Source organism: Nicotiana tomentosiformis, chromosome 2 (assembly GCF_000390325.3).
Source record: "Nicotiana tomentosiformis chromosome 2, ASM39032v3, whole genome shotgun sequence".
Classification (NCBI taxonomy): domain Eukaryota; kingdom Viridiplantae; phylum Streptophyta; class Magnoliopsida; order Solanales; family Solanaceae; genus Nicotiana; species Nicotiana tomentosiformis.
The window spans coordinates 167,179,725-167,203,600 of NC_090813.1; the positions used below are offsets into that span (position 1 = coordinate 167,179,725).

At 37.3% G+C, this 23,876-nt stretch overlaps 1 protein-coding gene across 1 annotated transcript; it reads left to right on the top strand.

Moving 5' to 3' along the window:
- Positions 1-10,128: 10,128 nt before the first annotated feature.
- LOC104105075 (small ribosomal subunit protein uS17-like) lies at positions 10,129-12,656 on the top strand. Its single transcript, XM_009613313.4, has 6 exons — positions 10,129-10,272; positions 10,349-10,389; positions 10,549-10,649; positions 12,015-12,159; positions 12,237-12,326; positions 12,418-12,656. Exons 1-6 carry the CDS (start codon positions 10,261-10,263, stop codon positions 12,506-12,508), a joined length of 480 nt encoding a protein of 159 aa, XP_009611608.1. The 5' UTR covers positions 10,129-10,260; the 3' UTR covers positions 12,509-12,656.
- The last annotated feature ends 11,220 nt before the right edge of the window (positions 12,657-23,876 follow it).

A 23,876-nucleotide genomic window follows, 5' to 3' on the forward strand; every position in this document is an offset into this window, starting at 1 on the left:
CCCCAATCCACACTCATCCTCATAAATCAAGCCACTGGCATTTCAGTAAAACAGGGCATTCGGCCCAAAACATTTATATGCATCAAAATAGAGTCATAAAACTGAGTTATGCGGTAAACAAGTATAAACATGACTGAGTATAGATTTTCAATCGAAAACAGTGAGAGGATGGTAAGAAACAGCCCCTAAGGGTCCAAACAGCATTGGCGCAAGGCCCAAACATGGCATTCAGCCCAATTTACAGAAAATCTTTCTAAAACATATAAGTATCAATGGTTTCAACAAAGTATGAAACTTTACAGTTGCTACGGGGCAGACCAAGTCATAAATCTCCAACAGCGCACGCCCACACGCCCGTCACCTAACATGTGCGTCACTAAAAATAGTAGAATGATACAAAATCCGGGGTTTCATACCCTCAGGACTAGATTTACAATCTGGACTCGGCCTCCAAATGCTCTGAATTTATTCAAAATCAGTACAATACCATCAATACGCACTAATGGAATGAATTCCACAAGAAAAACTACAAAATTAGATCAAAACGCGAAATTAGCTCAAAAATTGCCTGTGGGGCCCACATCTCGGAACCCGACGAAAGTTACAAAATCCGAAAGCCAATTCAACCACGAGTCTACCCATACCAATTTTACCAAAATCCGACCTCAACTCGACCCTCAAATCTACAAATCTTATTTCCAAATTTCTAAGTTCCAATCTCCGATTTACACCTCAAAATCATGTAATCTAGTCGGATTATTTGATGATAATTCAATATTATGGAGTAGAAATGATCACAAGGGACTTACCTCAAGTTTTCCTTGAAAATATATCAAAAATCGCCTCTCCTCAAGCTCCAATTTGTCAAAAATGGCAAATGGGACGATGTCCCTATTTTATAATTCTCCCCAGACATCCTCGGTTTTGCCTCGAACTTGGCCTTCGATCGAGGTCCTCGATCCTGGTCCTCTATCCTGCCCCCTCGATCCTGGTTCTCGATCCTGGCCCTCGATTATGCCTTCGATCGTGGCCCTTGACTCTGGCTCAATCATGACTTCGATCGTGGCCTCGACTCTGGGCTCAATCATGACTTCGATCGTGGCCCTCGATCCTGAGCTCGATCTGGGCTTCGATCGTGGCTCTCGATCCTGAGCTCGATCTGGGCTCACATCTGGGCTCGATTTCTGGGTAGAAGCAATTTCCAACAAAAGGAAATTGCAGCAGCTGTTCTAGTTTAATTTTTGATCCGTTAACCATCCGACACTCACCCAAGGCCCTCGGGCCCTCAACCAAATATATCAACAAGTCCTAAAACATCATACGAACTTAGTAGAATCCTCAAATCACCTCAAACAACGCTAAAACCATGAATTACACCCCAATTCAAGCCTAATGAACTTTGAAATTTCTAATTTCTACAAACAACTCCGAAACCTATCAAATCACGTCTGATTGACCTCAAATTTTGCACACAAGTCCTAAATGACATAACATAGGTATTTCAATTTTCAGAATCAGATTCCGGCCCCGATATCAAAAAGTCAACCCCCCGATCAAACTTCTCAAAAATAAAACTTTCGGCATTTCAAGCCTAGTTCCTCTACGGACTTCCAAATAATATTCCGGACACGCTCCTAAGCCCAAAATCACCATACTGAGCTATTGGAATCATCAAAATTCAAATCTGAGGTCGTTTACATGTAGGTCCATATCTGATCCACTTTTCTAACTTAAAAATTTCAATTATGAGACTAAGTGTCTCATTTCACTCTGAGTTCCTTCCGGACTCGAACCAACTAACCCGATATAACATAATATAGCTGAATAACGCAAAAATAAGTAGGAATGGGGAAAACGGGGTTATAACTCTCGAAACGACCGGTCGGGTCGTTACAGACTATCTGTTTGAACCTTTTACCTCTCTCGAGCACTTGAAATTGTTATGAGCTTGTTAAAAGCTAAGTAGTGGTATGGTTGGATTTTTGAGTGGAACTAAAGAAAATGAGAAATGTGCAATGTTTGAAAAATTGTGAAAGTCACGTGTAAGAAATTGAAAAAAATCGAACCTTGAAAAGAAAAAAAGAGAGAATTTATGCATGTATTAGAAAGAAAAAACTGATTCCTTGGTAGTGGTAGTTCTCATCTTGTTTGTGCTTAAGGAAATTAGGAGCTTAATGCTATTATGTTGCGAAAGTTGGGGTTTAGTTCAACATAAGTGTGAATTTTAAATTGTTAATGTATATGTATTAAAGTACTCAGGGAGGTGTAGTCACTATATCCAAATGTATCCTACCCGTCTTGCACCCTACATTACAACCAAATAAAGTCCTACTTATCTTTGACTGAGTGAGATTGAATAAGTAGAGTATTACATCACGGGCAAGCATATGGTACATCTTTTGTGGCACATGAATCTTAATTCTGAGAGTGAGTGAAGGTACATCTTTTGTGGCACATGAATCTTAATTCTGAGAGTGAGTGAAGTTTCGTCTGGTCTCATTCCTTCATGTTATAAATAAAATGCAATTTCTAAAGGACTTTTTGACCTACGGAAGATTTGAAGAGCTTTTGTAGATATGGGCCATAAGGATTCATCATTCTTTCCTCAACTCAACACCCGAGTTTGGATTGAATTCATGTTTTCTTCTTCTTTAACTCTATCTGTGATGACTTCCTTCATGATTATGGAGTAGTTTACTTTGGGGTTTGACGGATATGGTGTTTTGATTGATATTTTTGTGTTATAACTCTAGTATTTTACATGAATTCGTTTGTGGAATTTTGAATTGATTGCAATTTTGTTCACCGAATTATTTAATCGAACAATGAATATTTTGGTTGACTATCTTTGCACTATTTCATTTGGTTTAATTCAGTGATTCTTTTAAGTAATCGAAAGAGCTTGTTGAATTGTTGATTAAATCAAGCTAGGAGAATATTCGAGAGACGTTTTCCTAAACACTAGTCCATTAATATGTTCTTGCATATCTTCACATTGATTTATATTAGGTTTACCTCGTAGAGTTTAGATTAAATAGAGATAGGAGTCTTGGATATACGATTGAAATAATCATCGAGTGAATTCGTGAGAATCTTTAGAACACGACGGGAATCATATATTGAGTTGTTATGTGATGTTGGACTGGCTTTAAGGTGTTCTTGTGATGTTATATGGCTGGAGTTATGAGAATATATTATATATTATATGTTGATGTTGCTTATATGAAGTTTGAAGGACGGAAGAGTGTAGGAAAGAGTTGTGTTATTTGTTATAAGCTGAGCTTGCCGCTCGACAAGTTATGTATGAGTTTCTGTTAAGGTGTTGTTATATAGTATTTTTGGACTGTTATGGGGTATTTTTAAGGTTGTGTTGAGGCTGAAAATTAGTATGAATAAATGAATACGTTGTGGTTAATTTTGTTAACAAATTCTGGAAGGAAAAGGGGTTTAAAGCTATAGTGTGTTTAATCATAAACCGAGCTTGCCGCTCTAGTTTCTGGTTGTTGATGATATAGTATGGCTATATTATTGTTATTGTTGTTGTTGTTGTTGTTGTTCTGATTGTTATTAATGGAATTTCGAATTAGGAGGAAGAGAAATATATAGGGGAGGTTCTACCCAATTTTCTAGAAATGAGCTATTAGATTAGAAATATGTTTTAAGTTGTTCCGTAGCTTAACCATAGTTTTAATGTCTGAGAAGTACGTCGGGCAGTATGTCCATATATATTGAGTTGTTGACTCATAGACAAAGGTATGTAATGGCTATCCTTTTTCTTTCATTAGCATGAATTTGTAGTTAGTACGAGTTTGATGAATTTTATACAAGAAATGCATATTATAGAGCTCGTGTCTCAATAGGTGTTACATTTTCCCGTATACTTCCATCGTATCTTATTGAGAGGGGTTCCCATTCGCTTTATGTTATTCCATGATGTTGGACAAACATAGAACGTTACATATGTACCTTCGTACATTCTACTATATATATATATATATATATATATATATATATATATATATATATATATATATATATATATATATATATATTCTGTTGCCTGGCCACTTGGTCAGTGAGAGTTTGTATTTACCTGAACACTTTGTCAGTGAGATATACTATTGGATGGCCTTACGGTCGATGAGAGTTTTCTGTTGCCTGGACACTTAGTCAGTGAGAGATACTATTGACTAGCCTTATAGTCAGTGAGAGTTTATATTTGGCTGGCCTTATTGTCAATGAGAGTTTACTATTGCTTGGTCACTTGGTCAGTGAGAGATATATCGAGCCCTATATATGGTCGGCTAGCTATGATATCACTATATTACATTGTGTTGAGTCGGAACAGGTGAGTATATCTCAGAGCATTCTTTGGCTTCCAGTTTACTATGTACTTCAGTTCAGTCTCAGCTTCCAGCTATTATATTGCCTTACATACTTAGTACATTATTTCGTACTAACGTCCCTTTCGCCGGGGGCGCTGCATTTTATGCCTGCAGGTTTTGATAGACAACCAGATAGACCTTCCTAGTAGATAGATCCAGACATCAGCTTGATTGGTAAGCTCCATTCATCCGGAGTTACCATGTCTATATTTTGGAGTGCATTTTGTATATACAGGTTTGATAGGTAGGTCGAGGCCCTGTCCCGACCATGATGCAGTTATGTTATCTTTTGCGTCTTGTAGATGAATGGTGTATACTTTGTGTGTCAGTGTAGCGGCCTTGTCGACCCTTGTATATGCTCATTTTGGTATTATTGTTATAGACGTTTATGGCGGCCTTGACGGCCTACATAGTTATGTATATGAGGTTTTGGGTATGTTTACCCTTCAGATAACATAGACATTATTTTCAAATGATTTATAATATGTCCTTGTCGGCCTTAGTTGGTATTGTCTGTTTGCAGGTAGGCCTTGTCAGCCTAAGTTGAAGGTTACCCCAGAGTTACAATTACAGAGTGGTATGCTCGGGGTCAAGTATGACACCGGGTGCTGGCCACGCCCCTTGGTTTGGGGCGTGACATTAGAATTGGGCTATTGTGCATGCACTTAAGATTTGAGGCATTACTTGTATGGTATGTTATGTGAGATTTATACTGATCATCAAAGTCTTCAGCGCCTGTTCAAGTAGAAGGATTTGAAGTTGAGGCAACGAAGATGGCTTGAGTTGCTTAAGGATTATGATATCACTATTTTGTACCATCTAAGTAAGGCAAATATGGTAGCAGATGCCTTGAGTAGAAATGCAGCATGTATGGGTATTTCAATATTCATTCCAGTTGAGGAGAGGCCTTTGGCTATCGGTGTTTAGGCCTTGGCTAATAGATTTTTGAGATTGGATATTTCCGAGCCTAGTAGAGTTTTTGCTTGTGGTGTTGCACACTCGTCCTTGTTTGAGCATAGTAAGGCTCGTCAATATGATGATCTCCATTTGCTTGTCCTTAGCGACACAATATTGTGAGGTGGCGCTAAGGAGGTGGCCATTGGAGATGATGGCATATTGCGACTCCAAGGTCAGATTTGTGTTCTTAATTCTGATGGTTTGAAGGAGTTGATTTTTGAGGAGGCTCATAACTCAAGGTATTCTATTCATCCGGTGCTACGAAGATGTATTGTGATTTGAAGCAGCATTATTTGATGCTTCCTATAGTTTCTTTTGATGTTTTGTGACTTGCGGGGATGGTTGGTTCGATTTCGAGAAGACCCAGGAGTGAATTGGAATACTTAGTTCCATTTTTTAAAACTTAAGTTATAAGAGTTGACCAAGGGTTGACTTTTGAGTAAATAACCTCCAAATCAGGATTTGAGGGTTCCTACAAGTTTGTATGGTGATTTTGAACTTGGGCATAGGTTCAGATTTAGTTTTGGATGTTCCTAGAAGAATTTGACTCTATTTATTGAAATTTGGCAATTTGAAAAATTGGAGAATTCATAAATTTGATCGATAGTTGACCTTTTGGTTAACGAGCTTGGATTGTAGTTTTGGATCTTGGATAGGTACTAATAGTTAAAATGAACTTGTGTGCAAAGTTTAGTTGAGATCTGAAATGTCTGAATATGATTCAGATGTGTTTCGCGAAGTTGAAAAATTTAAGAGTTAAAGAATGAATTTGATCTTCTATTATTGGTTTCATTGTTGTTTTTGATGTTTCGAGCCTTGGGATAAGTTTGTATAAAGTATGTGAACTTGTTGAAATGATTGAACAGGGTCCCAAGGGGTTCGAGATGATTTCAGACCATTTTTCTTGGTTTTGCAGCAGTTGATCTGCTGCTGAGTAGCAGTGCTTCGCGATCACAGAGCTGAGGCTCGCAAATGCGCGGAAGAATTTCCTGGTCAGGCTGGTTTGTGCATCACTTTCGCGGCCGCGAAGTCGCAATCGCGTGGTTGGCAAGGGCTGCGCATTGCGTTCCTCGAGAAGGGGTCATGTTCGCAAAGAGCTAGCAAGGGGTCAGGCGAATGACTTTCGCAATCGTAGAAGGCGAGTCGCGATCACATAAAAGAACTGGCCAGATGTGCTCCGCGATGGGGATGACTCGATTACGATCGCGATGAAGGACCCTTGGGTAGTATTAAAGTGCAGTATTTTGGAATTTTGTCTATTTACTCATATTTTGAAACCCTAGACTACAAGAGAAGCGATTTTGCAAGAAGATTTTATCCAAGGCAAGAGGGTAAGTGATTTATACTCACTTTAGATTATATTTCAATAATCTGTATAGATTTTAATCCCTAAATCAAGGATTTAAAGTTTAAAAATTGGAATATTAGGTAGGGAGAAGGTCCGTATTTGTCCCTCTACTATGGTATATTATTTACATTTATCCTCCATTATACTTTTCGTGAAAATCAACCCTTACCGTTAACAAACTTGTTAGAATTGCCCCTAACCCTAACAGTCCTCCACTATGACAGCTGACCCCTCAATTAAAGTATCACGTAGATAGCCAAGTCAACACCTATTTTTAAAATGCCTTTATAATAAATAATTAAACTCATTTAAAATCCCAAAATTTAATCATTTTATAAAATCACTTAAACTCACTTAAAATCCCTAAATTACAAAAATAACATTTGACATATCTAATCTTTTTCTACATTTGTCCCTTGAATATTCAAAATCCAAAGTCATGTGAGGACCAGTACAAAACTACACCAGGATTTACTCTTATTCAAAAAGTTATTCCCCTTTCAACCAATCGAGTCGTCATTGTGAAATTTCATCTAACGACTGGGCTACACATCTCTTCGGAGCTCTCTCCTTCACTGATACCATTCATAACCCCTCAACTGAAGCACCAAAAAAAACCCTCCAAAGCTTTATAAATAGGATTTTGGGGCAATTTTATGGAGCTGAAGTGAAGAGCTATGGATCTACAGAACACAATAAAAGAAGCCCTAAATGCACTATACCATCACCCAGACGACGACGTCCGAATGCAAGTCGATCGATGGCTACAGGATTTTCAACGCACTATTGATACTATGTAGGTTTTGACACAACTTCTGATGGAAATAGTTTAAGGTAGGGCAGGGGTTGGTTTTGTTTGAAACTTTTTGTGGGACCCTTAAAAATTGCTGATATGGACAATTTAATTGATGATATGGACAATTTAATTGAGGGGTCGGCTGCCACAGTGGAGGGTCGTTAGGGTTAGGGGTAATTCTAACAAGTTTATTAAATGTAAGGGTTGATCTGGACGAAAAGTATAACAGGGGACAAATGTAAATAATATACCATAGTAGAGGGGCAAATTCGAACCTTTGAACTTAAGAGAGTGAATTTGGGGATTTTGAGCATGAAATTGGAACCAAATTTGGAATCTACTTATATATTTGAACTCAGAGTGTTATGGGTAATTTATATCTATGATCAATTTCTAATTTCAGGCTCGAGACTCGAGGTTGACTTTTTGATTTGGGTTAAAGATTGGACCTTTTTGATATGAAATAAATTCATAAAGCTTATATTGACTCATTTAAGTAATATTTGATTAGATTCGAGATGTTTGTTGTAGATTTGAAAGGAAAGGCAATTTTGAATGATTGAAGTTATTTTTGAAAAGAGGTAAATATCTTGTAGATCCATGTAAGAGGGAATTCTCCCCATAGGTGATTTAATTACTACTTGTTGCTTGATTTGAGAGCTATGTATATGCGAGGTGACGAGTGTCTATGCGTTAGATAGGTTATTATCATATCCGGGTAGAACTAGGCTTGTAGTATATCATATTTTGACTATGTGAATTATTATCCATGTCGTGACATCACGACCTGGTAGAGTGGCTGCTAGAGTTTTGGATGTGAAAGAAAGTGATATGGTTTATGAATGGGAGAGAAAGAGAAATACGATAATAAGAATTTACACATAATCCCGAAGAAGAATAAATGAATCAATATTAAAGTATATACAAGTTTTTGTTTAAATATGCTGTATTTTTTTTAAAACCGTCTATTGTTGAAATAATCAAAAATCTTGTTAATATATTTTTATAATTGACTTACATTATAAAAATTCTTTTAAATTATGATTTGATCCATTGGACTAACCGTGACATAATCTAAAAAGTGGTCTCAAGAAGGCCATGTAGAACAAATAATTTGGTGATGCCCACTCTATGGTAATCTATACCTATATTAAAAGCACGAAGCCCTTAAGTGAAATGTTGTTCGCTTTTTTTACCCTTTACAAATAAATTTTATATTGGATAAAATTATAATTTAATTTACTTTCCTAATAATTAGGACTTTAAAATCAACTAAAATTCGACTTATTAAATTTTTTCTTATTTAAAATACATAGGAATTCCCACAATTTTAAAACATTAAGAGTTTTCCTCATTCATTTCCTTATTTGAACTATAAAACATAAAATAAAAAACAACGCGTGTAAGATTCTAATTGTTAGGAAAGAGTTATATTTTTCATCTATACCTGGTTTTGGGGTCACAATTCAATATTTGCCCACTTTGCAAAAAATTTTGCAAGCCTACCCACTTTACGTTCAACTTCAGACTTATCGGGTCTGAAGTTAAAAAAAATAGTCTGAAGTGAAAAAATTATACTTTAGATGCACTTAATGCCAAATAGGTCTGAAATGTAACCAACGGTTTCATAAACTTAAGGCCAATAAGTCTGAAGTGAAAAATTGCACTTCAAATGCACTTAAGGCCAAAAGGTTTGAAATGCAACAAACGTTTTCCTACACTTAAGGCCAATAAGTTTGAAGTGAAAAATTGCACTTTAGATGCACTTAAGGCCAAATAGGTATGAAGTGGAACCAATGGTTTCATGCACGTAAGAGCAATAATTCTGAAGTGAAATATTGCACTTCAGATGCACTTAAGGCCAAAAGGTCTAAAGTGCAACCAACGTCAAATTGCCCAGAAACAGAAATTTATTTTTCGAATTTTAACAATCCAATATACAATTTAATACCTAAATCTACTCCAAATGATCTCAAATTTGAAACATAACCTCCAAATATCATCAAGAACAAACCCTAATTTTGTTTTTAAATTTTTTTTTATTGTGAAAAAAATTCTCCTTATTTAGACAATGTAGAAAGTCTTTGTATTTAAGATTTTAAATCACTTAAAATTTTATCTTATACTATTATAATTACTATCTTTCGACTTGTGTTTCATCAAACTGTACTGTGATTGTTGAGTAGACCGACTTGCTTCTTATACAATTTAGCCTTATTATTTTGTTCAATTTCATTAGATGACCACAGCTTCCTTTATAAATATTGAAAAGGAAAACTTGAAGACCCTTCAAGATTGTCACATGAATTTACAATTTTATTTTATAACTTAAATATAATTTTTTAAATAAATATTTACTCATTGAGAAAGGTACGTATACTGAGACTAGTTGGTAGAAACTTGTAGAGCAGCTTTGCTTTCAGTTTTGGGTAAGAGATAATAGGGGTTTTTACACAAATAGTCTGTTATATTCATTGTTTACTTTTTCTAATTGTATACATAGTTTATATGTTGTTTATATATAATTATACATATATAATACATAAAATATGAATAAATTATAACTCCGTTGGCTATTTTTAGTTTAAACGATTGGGCGAGTGATATTTAGGTTAATTCTTCGAGATAATATGGGGAAAGGCCCATGGAAATTGGTAGGCCAGAATGATAAACTTGGGCTGAAATAATTAATATAAAGAGCCGACGGTTTGCTCTGAGTCTCTACTAGGGTTTTGTTCATATCAGCTCATTCAACTTCGCAGCATATCACAACAATGGCTGAACAGGTAGGTCCCCTTTTCTATTCTTCGTCACATTCTATTCTAGTAGGGAAATATGATTTGATTAGCTTTTGTGTTGCAGACGGAGAAGGCCTTCTTGAAGCAGCCTGGTGTCTTTCTTAGGTGAGCATTTTGTATATATTTATGTGAAGCATTTTCTTCAATTCCAGAAGAAGATTAATGCAATATTTAAGTTGTTTACATGGTCATTTTATAAACGTTAACTTCTACTGAAAATTTGGGAGATTTGAGGGTAAGGTCTGCTTTGTAATTGGCTGGCAGCTCGAAGAAGACAGGGAAGGGGAAGAGGCCAGGAAAGGGTGGCAATCGCTACTTTAAGAGCATTGGTTTAGGTTTCAAGACTCCCCGTGAGGCTATTGAAGGTTCATTTCTATTTTATTTTATGTATAACACCGGCATCTTATTGAAATAGTAAAATACTGTATAATGAACTGATATTGTAGAAAGCTTTCAATGGATCTATCATGTGCTTCCCTGTTCCCTTCTGCAGTTTGTTTTTATTCTTAGATATTCTATTTCTGCAGTTTGAGATTGCACAGCATAGTTGGTTACGTTAGAATTTTGTTCATTCAGAAGTCATATTCATTCACAGTGTTGCAGCCAAAGTTGTTATGCTATTTGGATAACCATCATGCCAATGAAGAATGATTGTTTCATGCATGAGTGTAATCTGGGTATTGAGTGAAGCGGATATTCTTTTTAATGATGAAATTGTGATCTCTGGTGGCACAGATGGTGGTCTATGTAAGATCGATCCAATTGATTATCTTGCCTTCATTGTTTGAGAAAGTTACCAAATTATTAACAAGTAACCAATAGGAGTTCTTAAGTGTAACAGCCAACCAAAAGAAGGTGTTTGAATTGACTCCGGCAGATGCACCTTGATTCTATGTTGTGCTTTGAGAGAACTAGGTGATCTCTTTAAAGTTCCCTTGGCCAGATTTCTTGGGTTTAGCAGCGAAAGTTGAAAATTTGTTGTTTTTTACATGATAAGGTACTGATATCCTATGTTGCGCGGACTCTCCAAAATGCTGCCACACCCATGTCGGATCCTCCAAAAATGCACTAATTTTGGAGGATACGACACTCACCCGGCAACAATTTAGGAGAGTCCGAGCAACATAGCTGATATCTATGCGCCTGCATGTCCTTAGTGCCCTGAAGGTTTTGTATTCAAGGACAACTATGTTGATTTGTAGGATTTAACATTATTTTTTATCTTTCTTTTTGTTATGCAGCTAAAGCACTATGATATTAACAGATTGTGAGAACGTGCCTCATATAAACTTCATGGAGATTCCTGTTTGAAATCTGTTCTTGTACTAAGTTCTTCATCTTGTGTTGTTTCTGTGGAAACCATTTGTATTAGCCCTAATGCTCCTGGGGGAGCAGTTGAGGCAGAATTCTTGCAGAAAAAGAATGACAGTATTTTAATGTTTTTTCTATGTTATTACAATGGTCATTGCTTGTGAGTTGTGATCAATTGGAGTTCTTCTGCCTAATGGATTGAGATTGTTAATGTGTTCCAGACAATTTCATTTTATGTCTTGTGCATGTCATCCTTGTTAATAGAAACTTGCATAAATTGCTGAAGTAATTGGTTTTTTTAATGTATTGGCAAGGGGAGGCTTAATTCCTGATTTCTGACTGAGAATAAGTTTGATTTTAATTTCTGCATTGCAGTCTATCCCGTGTCTATTTTAATTGTCATATCTCTCTGATTTTAGGTTCTTACATTGATAAGAAATGTCCGTTCACTGGCAATGTTTCTATCAGAGGTCGTATCCTTGCTGGTACATGCCACAGTGCTAAGATGAACAGAACTATCATTGTCCGACGTAACTACCTACATTATGTCAAGAAGTACCAGAGGCAAGACCTTTCTCTCTGTTGTAATTGCTTGCTGCTCCACTGGTGTTTTGTAGATTTCAACATGAGTATTTTTTCAGGTATGAGAAGAGGCATTCTAATATTCCAGCTCATATATCACCATGCTTCCGTGTGAAAGAGGGAGACCATGTTATTATTGGACAGTGCAGGTTTAATATTTTTTCCATTTCTTAGATTCTGGATATTTGTTTTTTCTTTTTGTTTTTGCAACCTGTAGTTACAATTTTTCTTTCTGGACAGGCCTTTGTCCAAAACTGTGAGGTTCAATGTGTTAAAGGTGATTCCTGCTGGGTCAGCTGGTGGGGGAAAGAAAGCATTTACAGGAATGTGAGCTTAGCTTATGAGTTTGTTGTTATTTATGGAGAATCAAAAGGGGATGCTGTTAGCACTTGTCTTTTGAAAAAGGTGTATTCATAGACTTGAATTTTTGTTTGGCTAAACTTACTGCATTAGTATCGACGAGTTGAAATTTCTGGGTATTCTTTGCTTAATCACTTGCATGGAGTTCTCTATTTCACTAAAATCACGCGTGAGCATTTTGCACATTTTTGTAGAGATTTGTCAGTTGATTTGAGTCAAACTCTTGCTGGGGACATAATCTGCTGTATTTTTCTTTCCTAGTACAGTGTGATAGTTTCTCTACTGCTGTGTTTGTTTGCTTGATGGGGTTGGGATATTGCGGTGGAGTCAAATCGGTCAATTATGCTTCAGTCCCACTTAAGTTAGAATAGGTTGTAAGAATCCTCTACCCGATCTGCTCTATGTGGATTGATTTCAGTTCATGTTTATAGTTGGATTTTTAAGGAAAAATATGGTTTGTTTCAAATTAGAGGTTCTCTAAATGTTATACTTGCTAGATTAAAGTCTCATGACAACCATTAAGCCTAATTTAGGTTTAACAACTGCTAAAGGATAATTTCAATAGTTGGTATGTTTTATAGATGGTTTGCTTGTATTATTTTATGTTATTAGTTGATTTGCACAGGTTTACTTGGAGAAATTCCTGCAATTGCTTTAGGTCAATCATGTCTCGTTTTGCACCATAAAAATTTGCTAATGGATGCATTTAGAGGTTGATGTGTGCTATTTGCGCGTGCAAAACATATACATACACTATATAGTATCTGTTTTTGTGTGTGCGCTATTCAAACTGTCTGATGTGAAAAATAGGATATAGTTAATGAGCACTCCAACTAGATTTGGAGAGGAAAAGGAGCTTTAGGAGTCTAAAAAGACTAGAGTTAGTGATTTCTTCATTGATAATCAGTGGGATGTGGTTAAGCTCCATAATTCAAACAATCCGAATTGTCCCTGGGCAAGATGATGAAGCAATTTGGATTGCTAACCAAAATAATAAATTTTCCACCAAATCTGCTTGGAAGAATCTTAGGAATCCAAATAACATTACTCTTACTGGGAAGAAAATTTTGGCATATATTCCTTTCAAGGTCTCTTTCTTTATGATGAGACTTCTAAAAGGAAAGCTCCCTACTGATGATTCTCCGGTCAAATTTGGGGTTCATCTATGTGTTACTGTTGTTCTCAAGAAAATATGGAAACTATTAAGCTTTAATGGAGAATATGCAAGTAACATTTGGGGATATTTCTCTATTGTTTGTTGTATCCCATTGCTTCTCGGAGATATCAGAACCATAGTAATGAGATGGTGGCTATTAAAGCCTAAAAACAAGTTCATGATCTAATTTTGCTCTAGAAGGATGATTGATCAAGTCACTCACCTAATGAGACTCATTTTGATTGCTCAATTATCAATTTTTCCCCTACAATGAATGCCATACATCTGTGAACTAGTTGATAGTCTCAAACCAAAGCTTGATATTAAGCTAGTCAGATAGATCAAACCTCCCCAGAATTAGTTAAAGCTTAATGTTGATGGTTGTAGTAAAGGTAATCCAGGAAGTGCAGGGGCAAGAGGCATTTTTAGAGCCACATGATCATGACATTTGCGGCCTACTTGAGGAATTGCAGCAATAACATAGCTGAAATACTTTCTTTAAAAATTGGTCTGAGATGGTGTCTTCAACAAGGATTCATTAACGTTTCTATTGAATCTGACTCGCTTTTAGTTATCCAAATGGTCAATGGCAACATCACCCCATTTTGGCAAACCCCATTTTGGCAAACTAGTTTTAGTGTAAGTGCGTTGCACGTGTTTTTGCGTCTATTATTAAAAAGTGTATAAAATTTGGAATAAGAATGAACTATGTGTGATAACAATTGACATCAAGAGAAATATAATATTTATTTAAATTAAAAAATAAATGTTACATTGATGAAATAATTGAATGCATAGTTATTGGTTATCTTTTGAATTTGCAATGATTAAGAATTTAGGTAGGTTATTTATATATTTCTTATGAAGATAAGCATGATATATTATGGTTTTGTATCTGACTAATATCTTTTATAGAATATTCTTGGTGTAAGGAAAATTTCTCTATTTTTTTTATCAAGATACTAAAATTATATACAATTAAGATATTAGTTCATTGAAAATTTAGAAAATCAATTGTAATATCCAACGTATAAAATGTTAATGGTAGTTATCATTATATCTAACATGGAAAGTATATTTATGTTGATATATTTATTTCTCATAATTGTTTAAATATTTACCACTAATAAATTTATTCTAATAGAATTTAAATGATTAATTATATTTAAGCAAAAAAGAAAAAATAGACAAACCTAAATGTGTACTGTGTGCATATGGAGAAGTTTACCATAAATTGATATCATTCTTTTATTAATTGAAAAGGTCATAAAATTTAGGAAATGTTAAGGACTTCTTACCTAATTCAATTTGATTTGATTTTAAAGTTCTAAATATTAGGAAAGTAATTTAAATTACAATTTTATCCAATATAAAATTGATTTTTAAAGGGTAAAAAAGGCGAACGACATTTCGCTAAGGGCTTTCGTGCTTTTAATATAGTACTAGTTTATGTTTACGTGTGTTGCACGTGTCATTCTGCGTAAATCATTAAAAAATTATATGTCAAAACAATAAATTTATACGTGTATATAATATTAACAAAAATAGGAAAAATTAGATATAGTTCCTTTAATTTATATCAAAGTTATATAACTAATGTCATGGATGTATCTTAGTAATTTTAATAGATGTGCTATTTTAATCACATTAATATTGATAAATTTATAATTAACTTTAAAGTTTAAAATATAAAAGTTCAATCTAGCGTCGATGAGTGGTTATCCACTACCCTTATGGAGTATATTGAACTTCCCTTTCGAGAATTTGTAGAACCGGGAAGACATGAAATGTAGTAATAGGTCACTCAGTTTTAATAGAAACAGACCTTCAATTGGGACTCCTTAGAACATACTTTTCCCACAATTACATTTTCGATTAGGATAAAATTCATGCAATTCTCTCACAACTCGAATTTTCACTTTGTAGTTGTATTCTATTTAATTTGTGATTAGTTACCTTAATTCTTCAACTATATCTTAGACGTGATCAAGCATAAATTTTGTCCAACATGGAAGTATATAGGTCACGTTGTAGTTGATTTCAAACACTTGTTAGAAAAGTATTGCAATTTTATCCAATCAGAAGCCATATAATTATTCGAATTAATTAGTTTTCAAAGGGCATAAAAGACAGTTAAATTTTCAGGATATTTTCATCGTTTAATATTCAACGTTTTAATATTCGTGTTTTTATAATAACATAGATATAGAAATAGTTAGACAGAGGTGGATTCGCCTTGCGATCTACGGGTTCACGTGAACTCGGTAGCTTTTGTCTAAATAATGTAAATGTGTTCGAAAAATTCACTAAATATCTATAAATGTTTGAATGTAAATCCAGTTACTATTGAAAATTTACTCGAAATCATTGCTGAAATACATAAATATTAAATTCTGAACCCGCCTCTGTAGATAGATTATATCAAACCGTTATTAGCGATATATTTTTTGATGTAATATGTTTATTAAAAATGTCTGCCAACGTCTCGTTACAGAGCTTCATACTTTTATAATAAAATACAATAAAAAAAGATTTAAAGGTGTAAAAAAGTAAGAATGCGTATATTTTGGAATATTTCTTGTTTTATTGTGAACATGAAAATTTAGAGTAAAACTTAAAAACTCTAAAAAGAATGTTTACTACATTTCTAATGTCATACGCGAAAATAATAAAATTCTTTGTTAACTAAAATCTAATACAAGGAAAACAATAAAGTTCTTTAATTATTAAAGGTCAAATGATGAGTAAGGAATTAATGAGTTCATAAAAAAAATATTCTATTATAAATGTGTAATGATCCAACCGGTCATTTTAATTTTTAGAACCCCGTTCCCTAAAATAAAATTTTTCGTATGTGCTTTTAATGATTTTTGAGTTGCGGGGATGGTTGGTTCGGAATTTGGAAGCGTTTGGGTTGAAATCGGAACACTTGGTTCCTTAAGTTAGCTTTAAAAGGCCAAGTTTGACTTCGATCAACATTTTGAGAAAACGACTCCGGAATCGGGATTTGACGGTTCCAATAGGTTCGTATGATAATTTTGGACTTGGGCGTATGTCCGAACAGGGTTTTGGATAACCCGGGAGCGTTTTGACGCTTAATAGTAAAAATCAACTATTTGAAGGTTTAAAATTCTTTAAATTTGGTTTGGAGTAGGATTTTGAGTAATTGAAGTCTGTTTGGAATTTCGAGTTTGGGAATAGTTCTGTATAGTGATTTAAGACTTGCTCGCAAATTTTCGTGTCATTCTGAGTAATTTAAGTATATTTCGGCGCATTGGAAATAAATTAAAAAACTTAAAATTCTTAAGTTTGAATCAATTTGGTTTGGGGTATGATTCTTAGATTTGATGTTGTTTTACTCGTTCCGTGAGTTTGAGCGAGTCCGTTTTATGATTTCAAACATGTTGGTATGTTCGGGCGGGGCTCCGGGGGCCCCGAGTGTTAACCAGACGAGGCTCAGATCAATTTTGGAATTTTGAAGAAGAGGTGAAGCTTCCAACTTCTGGTATGATCGCACCTTTGCATGGTAAGCCGCAGGTGCGAGCCACCAGCCGCAGGTGCGAAGGGGAGGATCTGCCCGGCCATCGCAGATACGAAAAATTGGGCGCAGAAGCGGATGCGTAGGTGCAGTCCTTTGGGCGCAGTTGTAGAGCCAGTCCAAGAGGAAAAATCTCGCACCTGCGAGGCTTTTCCGCAGGTGCGAATACCTTCCGCAGGTGCGAAAAATCTGTCTGGGCAAAAGCTTAAAACGGACGAAACTCAGTCCATTTTTATTTTTTTTCCTTCCATGTTTGAGCGAGTTCAGAGCTTTTTGAGAGGAGATTTCAACTAGCAATTTGGAGGTAAGTTAATTCTACACCCCTTGAGTTAAATAGATAGATTATAAGTAGATTATAACTAGTAAATTCTAGAAATCAAAGGTTTAGGTGAAAAATCTAGATTTTTATAAAAATGAGATTTTAACCACAAAAATAGTTATGGAATTGGGTAGAAATTATATATTTGAGTTCTTGAGATTATGGGTAACGTTTTCATCTGAAAATTTTCAGAATTCGGGCACGTGGGCCCGGGGTGAATTTTAGGAATTGTACCATTTTGGATAGGGTAATTTATTTAATAGATGAATTTCGAATTATTGAACACATATTAATTATTTTATATAACTTTTGGATAGTTTCAAATTTTTTGACATCGAATCAAGAATTTTACGCGACGCGATAATTAGAAAGTGGACTTTGAGACGAGGTAAGTCTCTTGTCTAATCTTGTGAGGGAAAATTACCCCATAGGGATTAAATTGGATAATTATTTGTAATTGCAGGGGCTACGTACGCACGAGGTGACGAGAGTCCATGCGTATCTACTATAAATGCTAAAGTTCGGGTAGTATAGGACTCAAAGCATAAAATACTTGTATAAATTGTATTCCTTGATTAATTAATATTAATTGATATATATGAATATATTGTGAATTGTTAGATAAAGATATTAAAGGATGGAAATCTCATATGCTTGATTTTCTGTTTAAATCAATTAATTGCTAAAAAAGAAATTGTTCTCCTCTCGAATTTATCTTATAATAAAAATACTCTCCTTCCGGACGTACATAAGAAAATGTCCTCCTTTTTTGTGGAGCAGGCCGAACGCCTCGGCAGGATAGATGCATCTATGGATCGCGCCGCACGTCCCTCGACAGTGTACCTGGCACTCTGGATCGGGCCGTACGTCCTCGGCAGAAATCGTGCTTAATAATAATAATCACACGATACTTTAATAATTTATTTCAACTTGCGAAGCTAATTGATAAATTAAAAAATCCTTGGAATTCAATAAAGTATTATTCTTGCTTGTTAAATAATTAATTGTTATTGCTGTAAATGATATTTAATTGATAAAATAGAAATTATTTGAATTGAAGGAATTTGATTATTTTCGCTGATTAAATAAATTATTTTAAATTATGTAAACCATGTTGATTTAAATATCCTAGTTGTATTTTAAATATCCTAGTTGTTTTCATATTCATACTGCACTTGCTGCACATTTATTTTGTGCAAGACCTGAAGGAAGTACTAGTGGGGGACCTATCGTCTTACACCCACGTTATCTAGGGGCATAGTGGTGATCTGTTTCTCAGATCCGTTCTGCAGCTACTAGTGTCTCTCTTTGTATTTTTTATTCTGTCTATTTTCATTTCAGACAGTATTTGAGATTTTGTATAATCTATTAGATGCTCATACACTTGTGACACAAGGTCTTGGCACAGACATTGGTAGAATTTGGGTTTTATTATTTCTCTTGGTTTTAAATTTTGTCAATGAATGTTTGATTTATTAAGTTGGTTTGCCTAGCCGTAGTGTTGGGCGCCATTACGACCTATAAGTGAAATTGGGTTGTGACAACATGGTATCAGAGCACTAGGTTTACGTAGATCTCACAAGTTATGAGCAGGCCTAATAGAGTCTTACGGATCGGTACGGAGACGTCTGTACTTATCTTCGAGAGGCTATAGGGTGTTAGGAAATTACCTTTCTTCATATTCCTTCGTGCAATTAATGTAGTACTAAATATCCTTCTCTTATTCTCTCACAGATGGTGAGAACGCGCTCGAATGAAGTTCCAGACCAGGGAAGAGCTACTCCCCAGTTGCTAGAGGCCGAGGCCGAGGGAGGGCTCCAGCCCATGGTAGAGGATGAGGACGTCCCAGGACTGTTCCAGTTATACCGCCAGTGGGTCCAACAGAGAATCCCATTATTGAGGAGCGAGGTGAGGTGCCTGTGGCAGAGCCAACTCCTGTGGATTTCACATCTGCACCGGGATTTCAGGATGTCATGGGTCGTATGCTACGGTTCATGGACAATATGACTCAGGCCGATTTATTTTCGGCAGACCCAGCCACATCTCAGGCGGGCGGGGGAGCACAGACCCCTACCGCGCAGGCTCATGGACAGGAAGCTTCTGTATATCAGACCCAGGGTGCACTACCCGTGGGAGGAGCCCAGCCAATGGCAGCAGCTACACCTGAGCCCAGGATAGTTGTAGCTACCGATCCTCAAAAGCTATTGGACCGATGGACTAGACTACATCCTCCTGTCTTTGGGGGTGATCGACATGAGGATCCACAGGACTTCATAGATCGTTGCAGGAACAGACTGCATAACATGAGGATATTAGAGTCTCACGGGGTAGACTTTGCTACTTTTCAGCTAGAGGGCAGAGCCCGTAGATGGTGGCAGTCTTATGCTCTTGGCAGACCAGCAGACTCTCCTCCCATGACTTGGGACAGGTTCACCCGTATCTTCCTGGACAGGTATATCCCACCCTCCCAGAGGGAAGAGCTGCGGTTTCAGTTTGAGCAGCTCCAGCAGGGTCAGATGTCAGTGACTGATTATGAGGCGAAGTTTTCTGAATTATCTCGCCATGCACTTATGATACTCCCTATTGAGGCGAAGAGAGTGCGGAGGTTTGTAGCCGGTTTACATATTGGTATTCAGGCACTATGGCTCGAGGGGTTGAGATGGGTACTTCTTATGAGCGAGTTATGGAGATAGCCCGGAGGATTGAGGGTGTGCGTCAGCGGAGTCGAGAGCATATTATGAGAGATAAACGGTACAGGTACTCTGGAGAGTTTAGAGGTGCTCCGTCTGGGGGTAGAGGTCAGTTCGTGAGGGGGCAGTCCAGCAGACCCCCATTTCCAGCACCACCACCTCCTCGAGGTGCTCCAGTGCGACCTTATCTCAGTGCTATACCAGAGAGTTCTTACCGCCCACCAACTATTCAGGGTCCTCCTAGTGGGTATTCAGTTCCCCAGGACTAGACACTTAGTCAGCAGCCCATCGCACCGAAGAGTTGTTACGAGTGCGGGGATCCCAGTCACATACGGAGGTTTTGCCCCAGACTTCGGGGTAGACCAGTACAGTAGGGTCAGCAGCCTATGCTTACCATACCAGTTGCTCTACCAGTAGTTCGTCCACCAAGAGGTGGAGGACAGGTGGGTAGGGGTCGTCCTAGAGGTGGAGGTCAGCCAGGCGGAGGCCAGCCAGTTGGCGCTCCAGCTCGGTTCTATGCTTTTCTGGCTAGACCAGATGCAGAGGCTTCAGATGCTGTGATTACAAGTATTATTTCTGTTTGCGGCAAAGATGCCTCAGTATTATTTGATCCAGGATCCACGTATTCATATGTGTCATCTCTATTTACTCCATTCCTGGGTGTTTCTCGTGAGTCCTTGAGTACTCATGTTTATGTGTCCACTCCTGTAGGCGATTCTGTTATTGTGAATCGGATATACCGGTCTTGTATTATTACATTCTGTGGTTATGAAACTAGAGCAGACCTCTTATTGCTCGAGATGATCGATTTTGAAATTATATTGGGTATGGACCGGTTATCTCCATATCATGCTATTCTAGATTGTCATGCCAAAACTGTCACCTTGGCTATTCCATCTTTGCCTAGGCTGGAGTGGAAGGGTTCGCCGGTTAGTTCATTTAATCGGGTTATTTCTTTTATAAAGGCTCAACACATGGTTGAGAAGGGTTGTTTGGCTTATCTAGCCTATGTTCGGGATACTACTGCAGAGACTCCGGCTATTGATTCAGTGCCAGTAGTTCGAGAGTTCTCCGATGTATTTCCTTCAGATCTTCCAGGTATGCCACCTGATCGGGATATTGATTTCTGTATTGACTTGGCTTCAGATATTCAGCCTATATCTATCTCACCGTATCGCATAGCTCCGAAAGAATTGAAAGAGTTGAAAGAACAACTTGAAGAGTTACTAGCCAAAGGGTTCGTCAGACCGAGTGTATCTCATTGGGGTGCACCGGTATTATTTGTGAAGAAGAAAGATGGCACAATGCGAATATGTATTGATTATCGCCAATTGAACAAAGTTACTATTAAGAACAAGTACCCGTTGCCGCTTATTGATGACCTATTTGACCAGTTGCAGGGTGCTAGGGTGTTCTCTAAGATCGACTTGAGGTCGGGGTATCATCAGTTGAAGATTCGAGATTCGGATGTTCCGAAAACTGCTTTCCGTACTAGATATGGTCATTATGAGTTTCTGGTAATGTCTTTTGGTTTAACTAATGCCCCGACAACGTTTATGGATTTGATGAACAGGGTATTCATGCCATATATTGATTCATTTGTCATTGTCTTCATTAATGACATTTTGATCTACTCGCGCAGTAAGGAGGAACATGAGCAGCATATGAGAGTAGTGCTTCAGACATTGCGGGAACAAAAGCTATATGCTAAGTTCTCTAAATATGAGTTTTGGCTAGAGTCTGTAGCATTTTTGGGATATATTGTATCGGGCGAAGGTATTAAAGTTGATCCTAAAAAGATTGAGGCAGTTCAGAATTGGCATCGTCCCACTTCGGCGACTGAGATCAGGAGTTTTCTGGGTTTAGTAGGGTATTATCGTCGATTCGTGGAGCGTTTTTCATCTATTGCAGCACCTTTGACCAAATTAAACCAGAAGGGTGTTCAGTTCCGATGGTCCGATGATTGCGAGTCAAGCTTTCAGAAGCTCAAGACAGCATTGGCTACAACACCAGTGTTAGTATTACCTTCCGGTTTGGGGATCTATACAGTGTATTGCGACGCTTCATGCGTTGGTTTAGGTTGTGTATTAATGCAGGAAAGGCGAGTTATTGCATATGCTTCACGTCAGTTAAAGCCCACGAGAAGAATTATCCAGTACATTATTTGGAGTTAGCTACGATTGTTCACACTCTAAAGATTTGGAGGCATTATCTTTATGGGGTGTCCTGTGAAGTTTATATTGATCATCACAGTTTGCAGCATTTGTTCAAGCAGATTGGCCTAAATTTGAGGCAGCACAGATGGCTAGAATTACTAAAAGATTATGATATTACTATCCTATATCATCCAGGTAAAGCAAATGTAGTTGCAGATGCCTTGAGTAGAAAGACGGGGTGTATGGGTAGTTTGGCTTTCATTTCAGCAGAAGAGAGGCCATTAGCTTTGGATATCCAGTCCTTGGCCAACAGACTTGTGCGGCTAGATATTTCAGAGCCCAGTCGAGTTCTTGTATGTGTCGTAGCTCAGTCTTCACTATTTGAGCAGATCAAGGCTCGCCAGTATGATGACCCACACTTGATGGTTCTTCAAGAAACGGTACTACAAGGAAGTTATTTTTGGAGCGGATGGTGTTCTGTGACTCCAGGATCATCTATGTGTTCCTAATGTGGACGGACCGAGGAAAAAGATCCTGGAGGAGGCACACAGTTCTCGGTATTCTATTCATCCAGGTGCTACTAAGATGTATCATGACTTGAGGCAGCATTATTGGTGGCGACGAATGAAAAAGGACATAGTTGATTATGTAGCTAGGTGTCTAAATTGCTAGCAAGTTAAATATGAGCACCAGGGGCCAGAGGCCTACTTCAGCAGATGACTATACCAGAGTGAAAATGGGAACGAATTACTATGGATTTTGTAGTTGGGTTGCCGCGGATCTTGAGGAAGTTTGATGCAGTTTGGGTGATTGTTGACAGGTTGACCAAGTCGGCATATTTTATTCCTGTTGTGACTACGTATACTTCAGAGAGGTTGGCCCAGATTTATATTCAGGAGATAGTTCGGTTGCACGGTGTGCCAATTTCTATTATATCAGATAGAGGCCCTCAGTTTACTTCACATTTCTGGAGAGTAGTACAGAGTGAGTTGGGGACCCGTGTAGAGCTCAGCACAACCTTTCATTCGCAGACCGACGGGTAGTCAGAGCGGACAGTTCCGATTTTGGAGGATATGCTCAGGGCATGTGTGATTGACATTGGAGGTCAGTGGGATCGTTTCCTGCCTTTGGCTGAGTTTGCTTATAATAACAGTTACCAATCCATCATCGAGATGGCTCCATTTGAGGCTTTATATGGCCGTCGATGCCGTTCACCTATCGGATGGTTTGAGCCCGGTGAGGCTAAGTTATATGGTACTGATTTGGTAAAGGATGCCTTGGAAAAGGTAAAGTTGATTCAGGAGCGACTTCGTACAACACAGTCAAGACAGAAGAGTTACGCGGATCAGAAAGCGCGTGATTTATCATTTATGGTAGGTGAAAAAGTTCTCTTGAAGGTTTCGCCGATGAAGGGAATTATGAGATTCGGGAAGAATGGCAAGTTGAGCCCAAGGTTTATAGGCTCATTTGAGGTGTTGAG